The sequence below is a fragment of the Odocoileus virginianus genome, chromosome 11, assembly GCF_023699985.2.
Source record: "Odocoileus virginianus isolate 20LAN1187 ecotype Illinois chromosome 11, Ovbor_1.2, whole genome shotgun sequence".
Classification (NCBI taxonomy): domain Eukaryota; kingdom Metazoa; phylum Chordata; class Mammalia; order Artiodactyla; family Cervidae; genus Odocoileus; species Odocoileus virginianus.
The window spans coordinates 21,761,959-21,776,697 of NC_069684.1; the positions used below are offsets into that span (position 1 = coordinate 21,761,959).

Genomic DNA, 14,739 nt, shown 5'->3' on the forward strand with positions numbered 1-14,739 from the left:
CAACAGAGGGCCCTGCAAATGGCCTGAGGACGTCACCGGGTCAGCTGAGCTCCAGGCTACAACATGGAGAGAAGGAATTTGTTTTAAACTACTCCAGGCATCTAATTTGCTTATATTTGCATATTTGCATGTTAAATCCAGTCAGTGCCTTCGCGTCACTCATGGTGATGACTCAGGAGTCACTGCTCAGCATTTGTACAGGTCTGTGAGCAACAAAGGCTGGTAGGAAAGAGGGTGATGGGGCGGCATCGCAATCATAGTCACCAAAACAGTGTTCAGAAAGCCTCAGGAGGGGATGGTCATGGGAGGAGGCTCAGCAATACCGCCCCTCCTTGTTGGCATGGCAGGTGGACCAGCTCTCCTAACTGATCCAAATCTGGGACCAGCTGCAGCCAGGCTAGAAGGAGCACCTTACGTATACAGGTCCCCAAGGGAAAGGTCTGCCCACCTTAGTTAGCCTGGACGGGTTGCTTTCCTGGAGATCACTCTGACTCTACGAGCAAAACTCCAAATCGCTGTAGATCTTCCCGCCTTCTCTTACGAAGCTAGGTCATGAGGTTTCCCCCAACCACTTCTGCTTTTCTTCTGCTGATCCCTCTCCCAAGGTGCTAGGAGGAAATAAATGGACCCCTAAGGATAAACTGAATAAGTACAGTAAAGGCAGGCTTACCTCACTCCCTAGCTCTCTGATCTTCTCAAGGATGTGATGAACAGGGTGAGTCAAAACACAGGCAACAGCAACAACAATGACAATGACAAAAATAAACGCAAAAGCTCAAGGTGGGGGACTTCTGAGACTCTAGACAAAGCCCACCTTGGGGACAGGGTACGGTAGAGTCGCAGCGTGAGCTGCTTGCAGGCCTGAGATGTGTGCCTACCCAGGTGGGGTGTTAATTGCTTTCTCTTTTCTCTTTTAAGGAACACCTGGTGTGTCACAGTTGGTTTCATAGGTGATGCTCAAACCAATAGGAAGGATTTTGCGTGTGTGTATGTGTTTCTCTCGCCCCTCTGCCTCCGCCACAGATATTTCATTGGCTGTTTGAAAATAAGGTTTTTCACAGGAACAAAAAGATAAATTGTTCCTTTGGCCTACAAATTTCTCTTCACTCTGATAGAAGTGACTATGGGAAGAGAAGTGGAAGAAGAGAGACCACGGGAGATGGGCTTGAAAGGATGAAGAGAAGGCGGGGCTTGTGTCACCATGGAAACCCAAAGCTGCAGTGCTTTTAATCCAATGCCCAGCCCTCCCCTAACCTGTCCTTCTGTGAGCACCCCAGGCCGCTTCAGCTGGTGCCCAGGAGCTCCTATACACTTGGCTGGAAACAGCAGAGTCGCGACGCTCACGCACAGTACCATCCTACGAGACGGGCGGGGCATGTGAAGCTGCAGACAGGGATGAGCTTGGTGGGAGAGTGGGGGGTGTTGGTGCCCCTGCTTCCTGTAGGGCCAACACCAGCAGAATGAGGAAGCTGGAGGAAGTTTCGTCTTTAGCAGCCCCCTTTTCTGGATCCCTTGCTAGCCAAAACTTAGCCCCTTCCTGTCCCCTGCACTGGTCTTAGGAGGCATCTCTCAACCTCTCTCCTATCTGGCCATATTTTGAACCCCGAATTTCTAAGCACATAGAAAGGTGGCCTGAACTGGAGTTCAGTCACTATGCCCTGCTTCTCCTCGCTCATCTTCCTTAGATGTATTCTGTCCTCACCATTCTCTCTGCTCCTCTGATTTTCTTTCTAATTGTACTCTTTCTCCCAAAGGATGGAGCTGAGGAGTGACGAAGCCAAGGACCAGGGGAGGGGAGCTGAGTCCTGGCATTAGTAACTCTGTGTGTTCCTATCCCCACTTCTTTGATGGATCTTCGAGCCAATTTTCCAACATCTTGGCCTTATTATCTTCCTTCTGTGAGACTAAATACTCCCTAATGCCATATTTCAGTCTAGTCTGTGATTGCAGTTTAAAAACGTGTAAGTCAAACCAGTATTCTTGCCTGGGAATTCCCATGGACAGAGGAGCCTGGCAGGCTGCAGTCCCTGGGATCACAAAGAGTTGGACACAACTGAGCAACTTCACTTTTTAAGTCAAGCCATATAACCAACCAGGTGTCTCAAATCCAACAAACTCACCATCTTCCACCCTAAGCCATACCTGCCATGCTTCCATCTCAGTGAAAGCCATTATTTTCTATGAAGCTGCCCAAACTGGAGACCAAGGATGCTTCCTATACTTTTCTTGTCCCTGACATCTATTCCATCACCAAGGGTCACAGATATCTCAAATCCATCCTCTTTTTATCAAACCCCCTGTCACAGCTTAACTATTACATTTCAGTCATGTTAAGTTGCTTCAGATGTATCCAACTCTTTGTGACCCAGTGGACTGCAGCCTGCCAGGCTCCTCTGTCCATGGGATTCTCCAGGCAAGAATACTGGAGTGGGTTGCCATGCCCTTCTCCAGGGGATCTTCCCATCCCATTGATTGAACCCATAACTCTTACATCTCCTGCATTAGCAGGTGGGTTCTATGCCACTAGCACCACCTGGAAAGCAGCTCGGTGGGTAATGAAAGGGCCTGCAGTGCAGGAGTCATAGGAAACGGATTCAATCCTTGGGTCAGGACAGTTGCTTAGAGGAGGAAATGGCGACCCACTCCAGTATTCTTGCCTAGGAAATCCCGTGGACAGAGGAGCCTGGTGGGCTCCAGTCCAAAGGGTTGCAAAGAGTTGGACACAACTGAGCGACTGAGCACACATGGATTGTATTTCAGTCATCCACTGTAATATCAGGCCACCATCTTATTACCGTCGCCTTCTTACTGGTTCCCTGTTAGACCAGTCAGTCATCTAACTAATTAGTCTAATATGCACTTCTGATCATAAAGCAGCAAAGTAATTCAGTGGCTCTGTAGAATCTATTGACACACTCCTTTGCACATCATTAACAAGGGCAGTTCAGTATCCAATTTTGCCTTCACTTACATGGTTAGGCTGCACCCACGCTATACTTGATCCTCTAAAATTTAACTCCTTGTATCTCCTTAAACACAGAATGTTTTCTCCCATGCTTCTGGTCCTTCAGATTTTCAGCTCTGTCTCCCAGAAGTGCTTTCTCCCACATTATTGCCCCTGGCAGACTCCTATTGTTACTTCCAAGTTCCAGCTGAAACATGACCCTCCCTTACTTTCCCAGGCCAACATGAATGGATATCCATCATGAATGAATAGATGAACTTGAAAGTTCAGCTGCTCTCCTTAGAAAAAAATAATAAAAATTGGAAATTAGATTTCTTTTTTAGAATCAGAATTAAATCTAATGACAAACCAGGACTCCTATGCAATGCCTGGCACATTGGAAGTACAAAGAAAAATGTAATTTTCCCTTCTCTTTCTTTCCCAAATCATACCTTCTTGATTCTGAAATCGCTTCAGACATTTCAGGGTGTGCTCCAAGGAGATCCAGTCCTTGATGCCTTAGCACAAAAAGAATTCAGTGAGAGGCAAAGTGATAGATAAGAAGTGACTTATTAGAACAAGGTATTTGTGAGGTTTATAAATGGGCAGGTTAGAGGGGGCTGGGCACTGAGAACTTAGTAGGCTACAGTTTTATAATCAAAGGAAGAGTGAGGAGGGAAAAAAAAACACTTTTTTCCTCATTCTTGAATAGACATAACGCTTCCATCAGCTCCTTCTCTAGGTTGAGCAGGGAAGTTTTCCTATATGAGCAGGCTAGGACTGTCATGGCACTATGGAAAAATTAGTTTAGGTCTCATTACACTGAGGGTGGGCTTCCCAGGTAGTGAGGGTGGGCTTCCCAGGTAGTGCTAGTGGTAAAGAACCTGGCTGCCAATGCAGGAGATATCCCTGGGTCAGGAAGATCCCCTGGCAACCCACTCCAGTATTCTTGCCTGGAGAATCCCATGGACAGAGAAGCCTGGCAAGCTACAGTTCATGGGGTCGCAAAGAGTCGGACACAACTGAAGCAACTAAACATGCATGCACGCACGATGAAGGCCTTTCACTTTGAAATGTCACTTTCCTATAAATTGTTGTCTTTTGTGTGTGCAGAGAGCATGTCCTAGGAGTCATTAACTTACTGAGCTCGATGGGCAGGATGTGGGTCTCATGCCGCCATTGTTTGGTTTTGGGGGGCATGCCCCATGCTCCCGGAGCATGGTTCTGTTGCTAAGCAAGCCCACTTGGTCTTGGTTAAGCCAACCTACTTTCTTGAGTGATTAGTAACTTACAGGGCCTCCCATACTTTTCTTTACTACAATCCCCTAGTGGGATTCGTCATTTAGTCACTTACTTTGCCCTTTTCCTATGTCCCTCTCAGTTCCTCTCTGGTACCCTCAACCTACCTTCGCAGTTACCTCTCGCATAGCATTTAAAGAGGAGGAACTTGCAGGCAGTGGTCTGAAATGGCATTCAGAATGTTTGTCATCATGTCGGCCCTTACGCCTTTGGGAAGAAAACCTGGTCATGTTGCTCCCTTGTGTGAAACATCCTGATGACTTCTTGTTTCTCTTAGAATGTGACAGCCTCCCACACAGTGTCCAAGGGCTCTCTGTAATCAACCCGACCTCCCTCCCACTTCCTGAGCATCTCTTTGGCCCTGCTGTCTCTCACAGCCAGATAAACTTTTTCTCAGTTGATGTTAGAAGTAAAGTCTCATACAGGCTAAAGTCTTAATGTTGGTTTTTTTTCTACCTGGAACACTTCTCCAACTTTTGTAACTCCATTATTCTTGACCCATCCCTCCTGTCTCACTGAGGCCCGTATCTTCTGTGGTACGGGCCCCCTCCTTGTGCCTCCTGCCACCATCTCACTCTTTTCTGGAGTCCTTGTCACAGTTGTGGTTATTTATGTAATTTTTGTTTATTATTTAACTGTAAGGCTTAATGCAAGCAGGGGCCATATTTACCTTCACATTGTATCTGTTATGCCCTCTGTCCGAATCCCCCAGCCGCAAAAGAGAAGACCTCCATGACAATGCAACACGCAAAGGAAGGGAAATTTATTGCTGACTCGAGCCAGGGCCCCTGCTGCAACCAACGCAGTGGTGCAAAGTCAGAGAGCCCCAAGCCCCAGTTTCCACGCACATTTGTAGGGTGCTCGATTTCAAACATAAGCAGTGGGCAGTGGGCGCAAGCAGACTGGTTACATGTTTGCAAAGCAGTTTTATTGGTACAAACTTGCGCGTGCGCGGGGGGGACTTTCCAGGGGACCTTCTCGGAGGTTTACTGGGCGCGTACTGATTAGCTGGTCTCTGCTGGCCTGTTGAGGGCAGATAATTACCCTACCCTCGGGAGAAACTGAAACTTAGGCCTACTCTTAGTTCAGGGCGCCTGTCATGGTGCTAGTCTCGACAGTCTCACATTCCCCCCTGTCTTGTTGTTCCTGTAGAGGAATCTTTCTCTTCACCGTCTTGGGCCACTGGCTGATATTGCTGTCTCAACACCATAATCTGAATGGTGTTTATACGTTCTGTAATAAATGACACTGGCCGGTTTAAGATACAAGGGCCAAATGTCAGCATCAATATCAACACTATGAGTGGGCCCAGGAGGGTGGAGACCAAGGTGGTCAGCCAGGGGGAGTGTTGAAACCAAGATTCAAACCAGCCCTGTCGGGCCTCTCGTTCCCTCTTTCGCTGTGCAAGTCTCTCTCTTACTTTTGCCATAGATTCTCTCACCACTCCTGTGTGGTCCGCATAGAAACAACATTCTTCTCCCAGAGCCGTGCAGACCCCACCCTGTTGGAGAAAGATTAAGTCTAACCCTCTCTTATTTTGCAAAACCACTTCAGAGAAGGATGTCAAAGACTAAGTGACTTTTACGCGGACTATGTCTTCATCTATAGCGGCCCGCAGGGAGGAGAGCCCTTGGCCCTGCAAAGATAATGAAGCTATTCCTGTCCCTGCTCCTGCCAGTCCGAGGCTGAACAGGGCTGCCACAGTGATTGCGCTAATGGGCTCTCGTTTCTGTCTTAGTACTTCCCGGTCCCAATGTGAGCACATTACCTCTTCAGAGTGGTATAGGATCTTTGGCATCACAGATCATCACGAGATCACAGATCATCACGAGAACACAGAATTCTTGGCTCGGGTTAAAAACCTTCATATTTAAACATGGTGTTAGCCCCGTGTGTGAACAAACCCACCATCCCCCGACTTCCGGCACTAGCCAATTTTTGCCAGGTAAGCTGATATTACCAATAGTCTGAGCACAAAGAGAGGTCTTATCCCTTGGTACTCTGCCCAAACAGACCCCCTGTCCCCACACCTCTTCCATCGTGAGGCCTATCTCACGCTCTTCCCACCGGCATTGAGGGGGATTGGGGTCTGAAGACAAGCTGTAGGAGACGTTGAGGCCTAAGACCTCATAGAAGGGGGGCGGAGTTTACAACAGAGCCAGCAGGATGGGGTCGCATTTGGGTCAGTGTGGTCTAGAGCCATAAAAGTGGCATTTACTATGGCCCATAGGGGGTCTTGAGTCACTGAGCTAGCAGTTACAGTTAGATGGCCCGGGGTGTTTGTCAGATTACCTCCAGTGCCTGGGGTAGAGGAGGTGCTGTTTGATCTCGGTGAGTCTGGCCCGGAGGTGGTCGTCTTAGGGGTCGTCTTGTGCCCCGGTGCCGTTTTGACCAGGTTGGGACCCAGACTATGTACCTGTACCGGCTCAATCACCTGTTTAATGGTCAAGAGCTCTCCTGGGTAAGAAGCCACATGAAGCTGTAAGCCCCAAGTTAGCCCTGCGGTCCAGCAGCTTTCCTTTTTTGCTCGGTCCTGGTTGAACTGTACCCATACAAAAGGCCCTTGGTGTTTGGAATCACTAAAGGTGAATCTAACTAAATCTCTGTTCCCGACATCCCACCTCCGGGGCCCATCACACGAGGTTACACAGCTCCAGCTTGCACAGTGATAGCTTTCCATACCCCCACAAGTTTTCCAATTACCTCTAATGTTGCCTGGGCAAGCGAAAAACCCAGGAAGGTCCCCCACTCCATAAGTGTGGGCATATGCATCCCCCATAGGTCCACCCACGCTTCCATATAGCAGAGTGTGTAGCCCGACCCGGTGTACAAAGAGTCTCCTGAGGTTAAAGTACAGGTCTGGCCACCAGGTGTTGAGAGGGTAGATTCTTGAGGTTTCGTTGATCACCTCGTGGGTCTGTCCATCGCTGAGCTTCCAGGTGACCTTGAATGGTTGGTGTGGATTGGATATCCCTGGGTTGATGAGAATTGCCACCAGTAGGAGACTCAGGAGGCCTCTCGTCGGACGAGTTTCAGTTTCAAAGGATTTGACGGGTGAGGACTTGCCTTCCATTCTGCTTGCACTCTTTCCTGTTCCTCGGGAGTAGCTTGCCGCACGTGATTGCTGTGAACCCAGGGTCCGATTCCGTCAACCGAGTGACGTCCAGTGCTCACCAGACTCGGGATCAGGAGAGGAACTCTCCTTCCCGCAGAGTCGGCTGCCTTCTAGCGCCCTCGCTGGCCTCGGTCCTGCGCCGGCTGGAACGTCCAATCTGTTCCCCCTTTATAGGAAGCTTTCTCCTGTGCCAGTTACCTTCCTGCTTCTCAGCAGTGCCTCGGATTTACACTGGACTTTCCTGTCCTGCCTGAGCACCGGTGCTATATCTATCCTGGAAGTGTTATCTTTCCCCGGTCAAGGGATCCCAGACGAGCCCCCAAATGTTATGCCCTCTGTCCGAATCCCCCAGCAGGAAAAGAGAAGACCTCCATGACAATGCAACACGCAAAGGAAGGGAAATTTATTGCTGACTCGAGCCAGGGCCCCTGCTGCAACCAACGCAGTGGTGCAAAGTCAGAGGGCCCCGAGCCCCAGTTTCCACACACATTTATAGGGTGCTCGATTTCAAACATAAGCAGTGGGCAGTGGGCGCAAGCAGATTGGTTACATGTCTGCAAAGCAGTTTTATTGGTACAAACTTTCAAGCGCGCGGGACTTTCCAGGGGACCTTCTCGAGGTTTACTGGGTACATAGTGATTAGCTGGTCTCTGGTGGCCTGTTGAGGGCAGATAATTACCCTACCCTCGGGAGAAACTGAAACTTAGGCCTACTCTTAGTTCAGGGCGCCTGTCATGGTGCTAGTCTTGACAGTCTCACAGTATCCTTAATGCTTAGCACAGGAAATGGTCTTTATAGGTGCTTAATCAGTAATAGTTGATTAAAGACTCTAAAACAGCAGCCATGAAATCCTCTTCATTCTGTCCATCTCAAAGGTTTTCTGTTTTCCTAGTTTAAAATATATATATATATATATATAAGTTCAGTTCAGGAAAACATGAAGTGAGCACTTAGTATGGACCAGGCTTCATCTTGGGAGCTAGCGGATTAATCAAGACAGCTTTATGTATCCATCTAGCCTGAGGTACCAAATCCATTCTGTTGCCCATTTACTAACCTGTGACCATGAGCAAGTTCACGGTGACCTAACCTCTTGGACTCTGTGTCCTCCACTGTGAATCATGATAATGGTTTATCATGGAGCTCAAATTAAAGTGTCACTGATCCAAACTCAGGTCTACTCACCTGCGCATGGTAAAGCCAATCTACTGACACCAGGTCGTGGTGAAGGAAAATGCAGCTTGTATTGCGAAGGTTGCCAATACAAGGACAGTGGCTTGTGCTCCAAAACCCTAAACTCTTAGAAGGGTTTCAGCAAAACAGTTTTAAAGGCTAGGTGAGGGAGGGGGGTATGTGATCAATTCATGGTGAGCAACTCTCTGAATGGCTGATGGTGAGGGATAGTGTCTCAGGGGTTAACATTATCAACGCTGACCTTAGGTTCCAGGAAGCCTGGTCATCAAATAGACACATCTTCCATTTGGTGGGAGGTTTACATCTGTAAAACAACTCAGGAAATAGGCATCAGATACTCTTATCTAGGTACTTCAGAGAGGAGCTAGAGCAAAGGATGAGGGGGAAGGCCCTCGGGGCTCTGCTCTGTTACAAAGGTGTCAGCATCTGAAAGGGCTTTGTAAACTTGAAAACTCTACACAGATAGTACTGATAATGGAGAATGGCCTGGCCCCTGATCCCTAGAGGCTCCCTTTCCACCCTTCCCTAGGTGGGTGGTGTGGGAGGGGAGTGTCGGTATGGACTTTACCTATTTTATCTAACCTGCCGTGGATGGGACATAGGATACTGGCTTTGGGCTTGGACATGTTGGTTTTTCAGGGTTATCTCTTCTTTTACTTCTTCTTTTCTGTTTTTTTTTTTTTTTTTTTTCTTTCTTTAATTCTTTGGCCTAACATTTTCCAGGATAGCTGTGTCCTTTCTCTAACTTATCCATTATGTGTGGGTATGGTGAGGGTGGTGAAGAAGGAAATGGCAACCCACTCTAGTATTCTTGCCTGGAGAATCCCATGGAGGGAGGAGCCTGGTAGGCTGCAGTCCACGGGGTTGCAGAGAGTCGGACACGACTGAGCTACTTCACTTCACTTCACTTCATGGTGAGGGTGGAACCGAGGGAAGAGAACAACAGGGAAAGCAGGCACTGCAGAGGTTGAATTGCCCTGAGAGAAAGCTCTGGGCTTGTCCTGTAGCCACCTCAGGCTCTCCCCAACCCTGAGCTTGGGGTTGGGATGTTGGGGGGGCGGGCATTGAGGGGTCAGTACCCCTCAGGACCTCCCACTTCTTCACCAGGGACTTGCCTCTCTCACAAGTTCTGTTCCCTCATTGATCTAATGTTATCTTATTGTCCTTTCATTGAACAGTGAATATCTGCTGCGAAACCACTGCATGTGAAGAATTGTTCTAGCTTCTGTGGTATTTACAAGCTTCCTCATAAGACCCGACCCTGTCTTTTAAAGACAATAACAATTGTCGGTATTTATTGATGACTAACATGTACTATTTACATACGACTATTGTGTGCATCGGGCTTCCCTGTTAGCTCCACTGGTAAAGAATCTGCCTGCAATACAAGGGACCCTGGCTCAATTCCTGGGTCAGAAAGATCCCCTGGAGAAGGGATAGGCTACCCACTCCAGTATTCTTGGCCTTCCCTGGCGGCTCAGATGGTAGAGAATCTGACTGCAATGCGGGAGACCTGGGTTCAGTCCCTGGGTTGGGAAGATCATCTGGAGAAGGCAATGGCTACGCACTCCAGTATTCTTGCCTGGAGAATTCCATGGACAGAGGACAGTCCCTGGGGTCGCAGAGTCGGGCACAACTGAGCGACATTCACTTCCTTCAATTCAGTGTGTGCATTAGTATAGGCACTCTGCCATGCTCCTTGGCATATATTTGTTTCATTTAATTTACACAACATCCTTATAGAGAAAGTGCTGTTTTTATCCCATTTTGCCATTGAGGAACCTGAGTTTATGCCATTTGCCCAAGGTCACAGGGCAGGGGGTGGCAGAGCTGGAGTCCTCATCCAGAGGGACTGCTCCAGAGCCCGGGTCTCAGCCTGCGTGCCACATGATTTCTACCTTCCATGAGGAAAGAGAGGCATGATGCGTAATCACAACCCAAGGCAGAATCGCACACATACTGTGAGTGAGATGCAAGGTCTGCTAAAGGAGTAGAGAGGACATACTGGGATAGGGTGAAGAGGGCAGAGGAGGATGCCCTGAGAGGCATCTGAGAAAAGGCTGAGTGCCTATGGGCCAAGGGGAAGGCGCTGAAAGCCAGCCCCACAGAGTGGATGGAGACAAAGTCATGTTGCTAGGGCCAGAGTGTGGAATGCTGGTGCAGAATGGGAGAGAGAGGCAAGGTGGAATAAGACTGGCTCCCAAGGTACCAGCCCTCAACCACAGGGATGAACCACAGGGATGCTAATGAGACAGGGACACCCTATAGGTCCTCCGAGGTCCAGCTTTCCCAGAAACACGCCCCTGGGGTAGAAATACATGGAGAAGTGGTGCTGCAGTGGGCTGGCTGGACTTATTTAGGGCCAAGCAGAGCCCTGCTAACTCCGTCTCTAGAGCCTGATGAGCTGGCCCTGGCTCCCTGACACTCACTCTTGTCTCCGCCCTCCCTTGCAGCTTTTGCTGGAGGCCACCATGAGCTCCCTCTGGTGCTCGGGAACCGGAGACGTCATCGAGGACTGGTGTCGGTGTGACTCCACTGCTTTTGGAGCTGACGGACTCCCCACCTGCGCGCCTCTCCCTCAGCCCGTGTACGAGTCCCTCCTTCCCGGGCTTCCCCTTGCTGGCATGCCTTAGCATCATCCTGCAAACGGATGTTAAAGATTGTTCGCTATTTTCCAGGCAGTGGGCTGGGTGCTGCGGAACAGAAAGAAAAAGATGGTGCAGTACCTGCCTTCGGGGCACTTTCAGTCTTTCAGGGGAGGCAGGTTCACAAATTTAACAGTAGGGGGAATGGTTTGATAAAAGCTATTTGAGACAAGGACTTCCCTGGTGGTCCAGTAGTTAAGACTCTGTGCTTCCACTGCAGGGGGCAGGGGGCAGGGTGTAGGGGTTTGATCCCTGGTCTGGGGAACTAAGATACCACTTTCCATGTGGTGCACCCCCCAAAAAAGTTATATGAGACATTCAAAGACAATGTGAAAAGGGAATGGTCAAGTGTGAATCTGAAGAATAATGAAGGCTTTATGAAGGAGATGGCACTTGAGCTTTATGAAGGAGATGGCACTTGAATTTCTCCCTGAAGGTGGAAAAAGCAGGACAACATGGCTTAAAGCTAAGAGGGGAAAATGTGTGCTAGAAGTGGACGAAGTTAGACATGAATTATAAGGCCCGGGCCAAAAGCACACTTACTGGGTGACTGGCACTGTGTCGGGCAGTAAAGTACTGTTACCACCCTTCCCCTTTAATAGACAAGGAAACGGACTCAGATGGACTGAAGAGCTTTTTCTGCAGTCATAGAACAGGAAGCAGAGCCATAGCTGAGAGACCGTGGTCTTAGCCATCATAGTGCAGAGAGGATACCTCTGAGAGATGACTTTGGGTCAAACCAGTAGAGTTTGGTGACGGGTTGAGTATGGGAGTGAGAAGGAAGGAAGAAGCTGAGAATGGACTTAAGACTTATGACTGGAGTGGCTGGGAAGATGGATAGGCTACAACTGAGAAAAGAAGCATCCCAGGAGAAGCAGGTTTGAGGAGGAGGTTGACTCGCTCTGGACCTGCCTTAGAGTTCTAGAGGGACAGTCTTACAGATATGGTCACTGGTCAGCAGGAAAGATGATCTGAGCTCTGTAAAAAAGTACCCACTAGTAAGAAGGTTGAATCAGCCCCAAAGAAATGAGAAACAGAACCAGAGCTAGGAGAAAGGGTGCTCCAGATTGACTATCAACTGGGAAGAATGGCAGGTCAAGGATGCATGTTAAGGGGTATCTGCATTTGAGGGGTGAAGAAAGTGCAAAGAGCTCAAAGGTCGCTGAGAATGAACATGTCCGGTCTCCATCCCTGGATTCCATCCCCTCCGAGGAAGGCTGAACAGAAGTGGCTGGACTCATGTAAAGGGCAGGAGCCCCTGTTAGTTTCAACGATGGCAGTGAGGCCCAGAAATACTGTGTCTACTAAATAGGGCTGGGCAGGCAAACTAGAGAAGCCAGGCCCCGTGAACTGTCAGGCAAAGAGAGCCCAGAGGGGGGATCAGGGCCTGGTAACTGGAGGACTGAGGAAGTGGGAGCAAGAGGGAAGGAGGAAACGCGCACGTGAGAGGCTGGCCTGGGTGCACCCTGCCCTCTGGTCTGTTCCATGCAAGTTCGGGGAGCGTTAGAGGGCCGGGACCTAGCCGGAAGAACACCGAGAACCAGAACACAGGGGTGGAGGGTCATTACAAGTCCGATGCCTCCTTCCTTAGGTCTTTTCTATTTGGGTGATTTTAGACACACCAGCCACTGGCTTCTTGCTCTTTATAGCCATGACTTGGGCCTCTTAGCTCAACGGGAATCAAGCTCATTATGAGTAAAAGCTCTTTCTTTTGGTAGAAAGGGAGACCCTAAAACATGGTGCTTCTAGACTGATTCACCAATTAAAACAGCTACCTTTGAAATACTGAAGCCACCAAATTGTTATCATCAGGTGGACACAAAATCCAGTTATTAGTGTGAGCTGATTTCATTTCTAAAGCTGCATTGACTAAATGTCACAGCAAAAAATCAAATTGGGCTAAATTTCCATAAACAGGAAAGTCTATTAAGGATTTTGCTTTCCTTGTCAACTCTAATCACTTCTCCCATCACCAGACCCTAATTTCTTGAATTTTTATCAGTAGTTGGATATAGAGATGCACTCTAGTTCTACACAAGCCTGTGTAAATCATACACAGTCCTATTTCTCGGTAGAGTCCACAGCCTTGGTCCCTATTTTCACAGATTCTGAATCCTCAGTAAGCCTTTGTTACTGAAGCTTCCTAATGCTTTTTTCCTTCAAAATAGCCCTGTGCATATGATTCTAATTAATGAATTTGTCAGTATTTGCACTGTTTTGGTTCTGCTCCATCTTTACTGTCATATGCAAACTATGCACTCCTTCCTAGTAAGCCACTGAAGAGCATGTGGTTTGTATTATTTCCCCACCAGTTGAATTCCTTGCTGTTGCTCCCACAGTCTCCCATGATTTCTTGTTAGAGTTCTTCTCACATGTGATTACAATCACATGTATAATTGTATGTTGGTCTGGCAACCACTCCATAGAAGAAGGGACTGGAGCTGGCCTGGGCATCCTCAGCACCAAGCATATTCTTACAAGTAATGGGTGCTTAATAAACATTTGTTGAATTGAAATTGAACATTGCTTTGGTGTGATCCGTCTACACGACCTTGCCTGGGAATCCTTGAGACCAGTGACACATCTTTGAACTCAGCAGAGACTAGAGGGCCTTGCTTATGGGTGGTCATGAGATAGAGGAGTCAAGGTTGGGAATAAATGGCAGAAATACATGTAAGGGAAGGAGGCTGGTGTGATCAAGAACTGGGAAAACTCCCCGAAGCCAGTGGTCTAGGAAGGAACAAAGACAAGAAGCAAGTGAGAAACCTACAGCACACACATGAAGTCAGAACAAAGACAGAGAATTGAAACCTCTTGGATCATTAGAAAATCCATACCAGTGGATGTCAGTAGTGTTTCTTGAATCTCTGCCATGCACAAACAGGGATGAGGTGGCAAAGAGTGGTCAAAATGGACAACTGACATGACATGAGGAGCCAGTGAATTGGGAAAAGCGATGAAAGACTGGAATCAGGAATCAGGATCTTCACAGAAACCCAACAGCAAAGATAGAAACTGAAATCAGAACCTGAGTTTGCAGATGCAGGCCATCGCCCTAAGGAGAACTTGACATGTGTCCAGCTCTCTCTGGCCCAGTAAAGTCCCCTGTAAACATGACCTCCAAACTGAGCAGATGTCAGTCCCCATAGCAAGAGGGGAAGCCAGGGTTCCCCCAGCAGGGCAGATCCTGTAATGTTCTCGAAGCTGAGCCGACTGTCCTTCTTAATACAGGATTCTCCCAGATAATACCTTCAGCGGGCCTTGGTATGAGTCTTATAGGCACATTTTCTTATTTTTCAAGAGCAAATCCAGAAATTATATTTTCAAGCCTATAATGTGTTACTCCAAAGGCCCTCTCCACTAACCCTGTGCGATATAAGTATTCATTCATCTTTGACTCACCCGCTTATTTATTTACCAATAAATGTTGAGTTCCCAATTTGTAATGGGCCCTTAGATGAACAAAACATAGACTTTAAGGACCTTCGAGAATCTTTACTTTTTAGTCAAGGAGACAGGCCCTCAAAGACATCATTTTAGTG

General features: G+C 48.2%; 1 protein-coding gene across 3 annotated transcripts in view; it reads left to right on the forward strand.

Moving 5' to 3' along the window:
• ASTN1 (astrotactin 1) overlaps window positions 1-14,739 on the forward strand; it is a 349,784-nt gene that overhangs the window by 304,045 nt on the left and 31,000 nt on the right. For all 3 annotated transcript variants that reach the window (XM_070474036.1, XM_070474037.1, XM_020879725.2), the window contains exon 18: window positions 11,006-11,139. In XM_070474036.1, coding sequence (XP_070330137.1) covers window positions 11,006-11,139 — 134 coding nt within the window. The remainder of the gene's footprint in view (window positions 1-11,005; window positions 11,140-14,739) is intronic.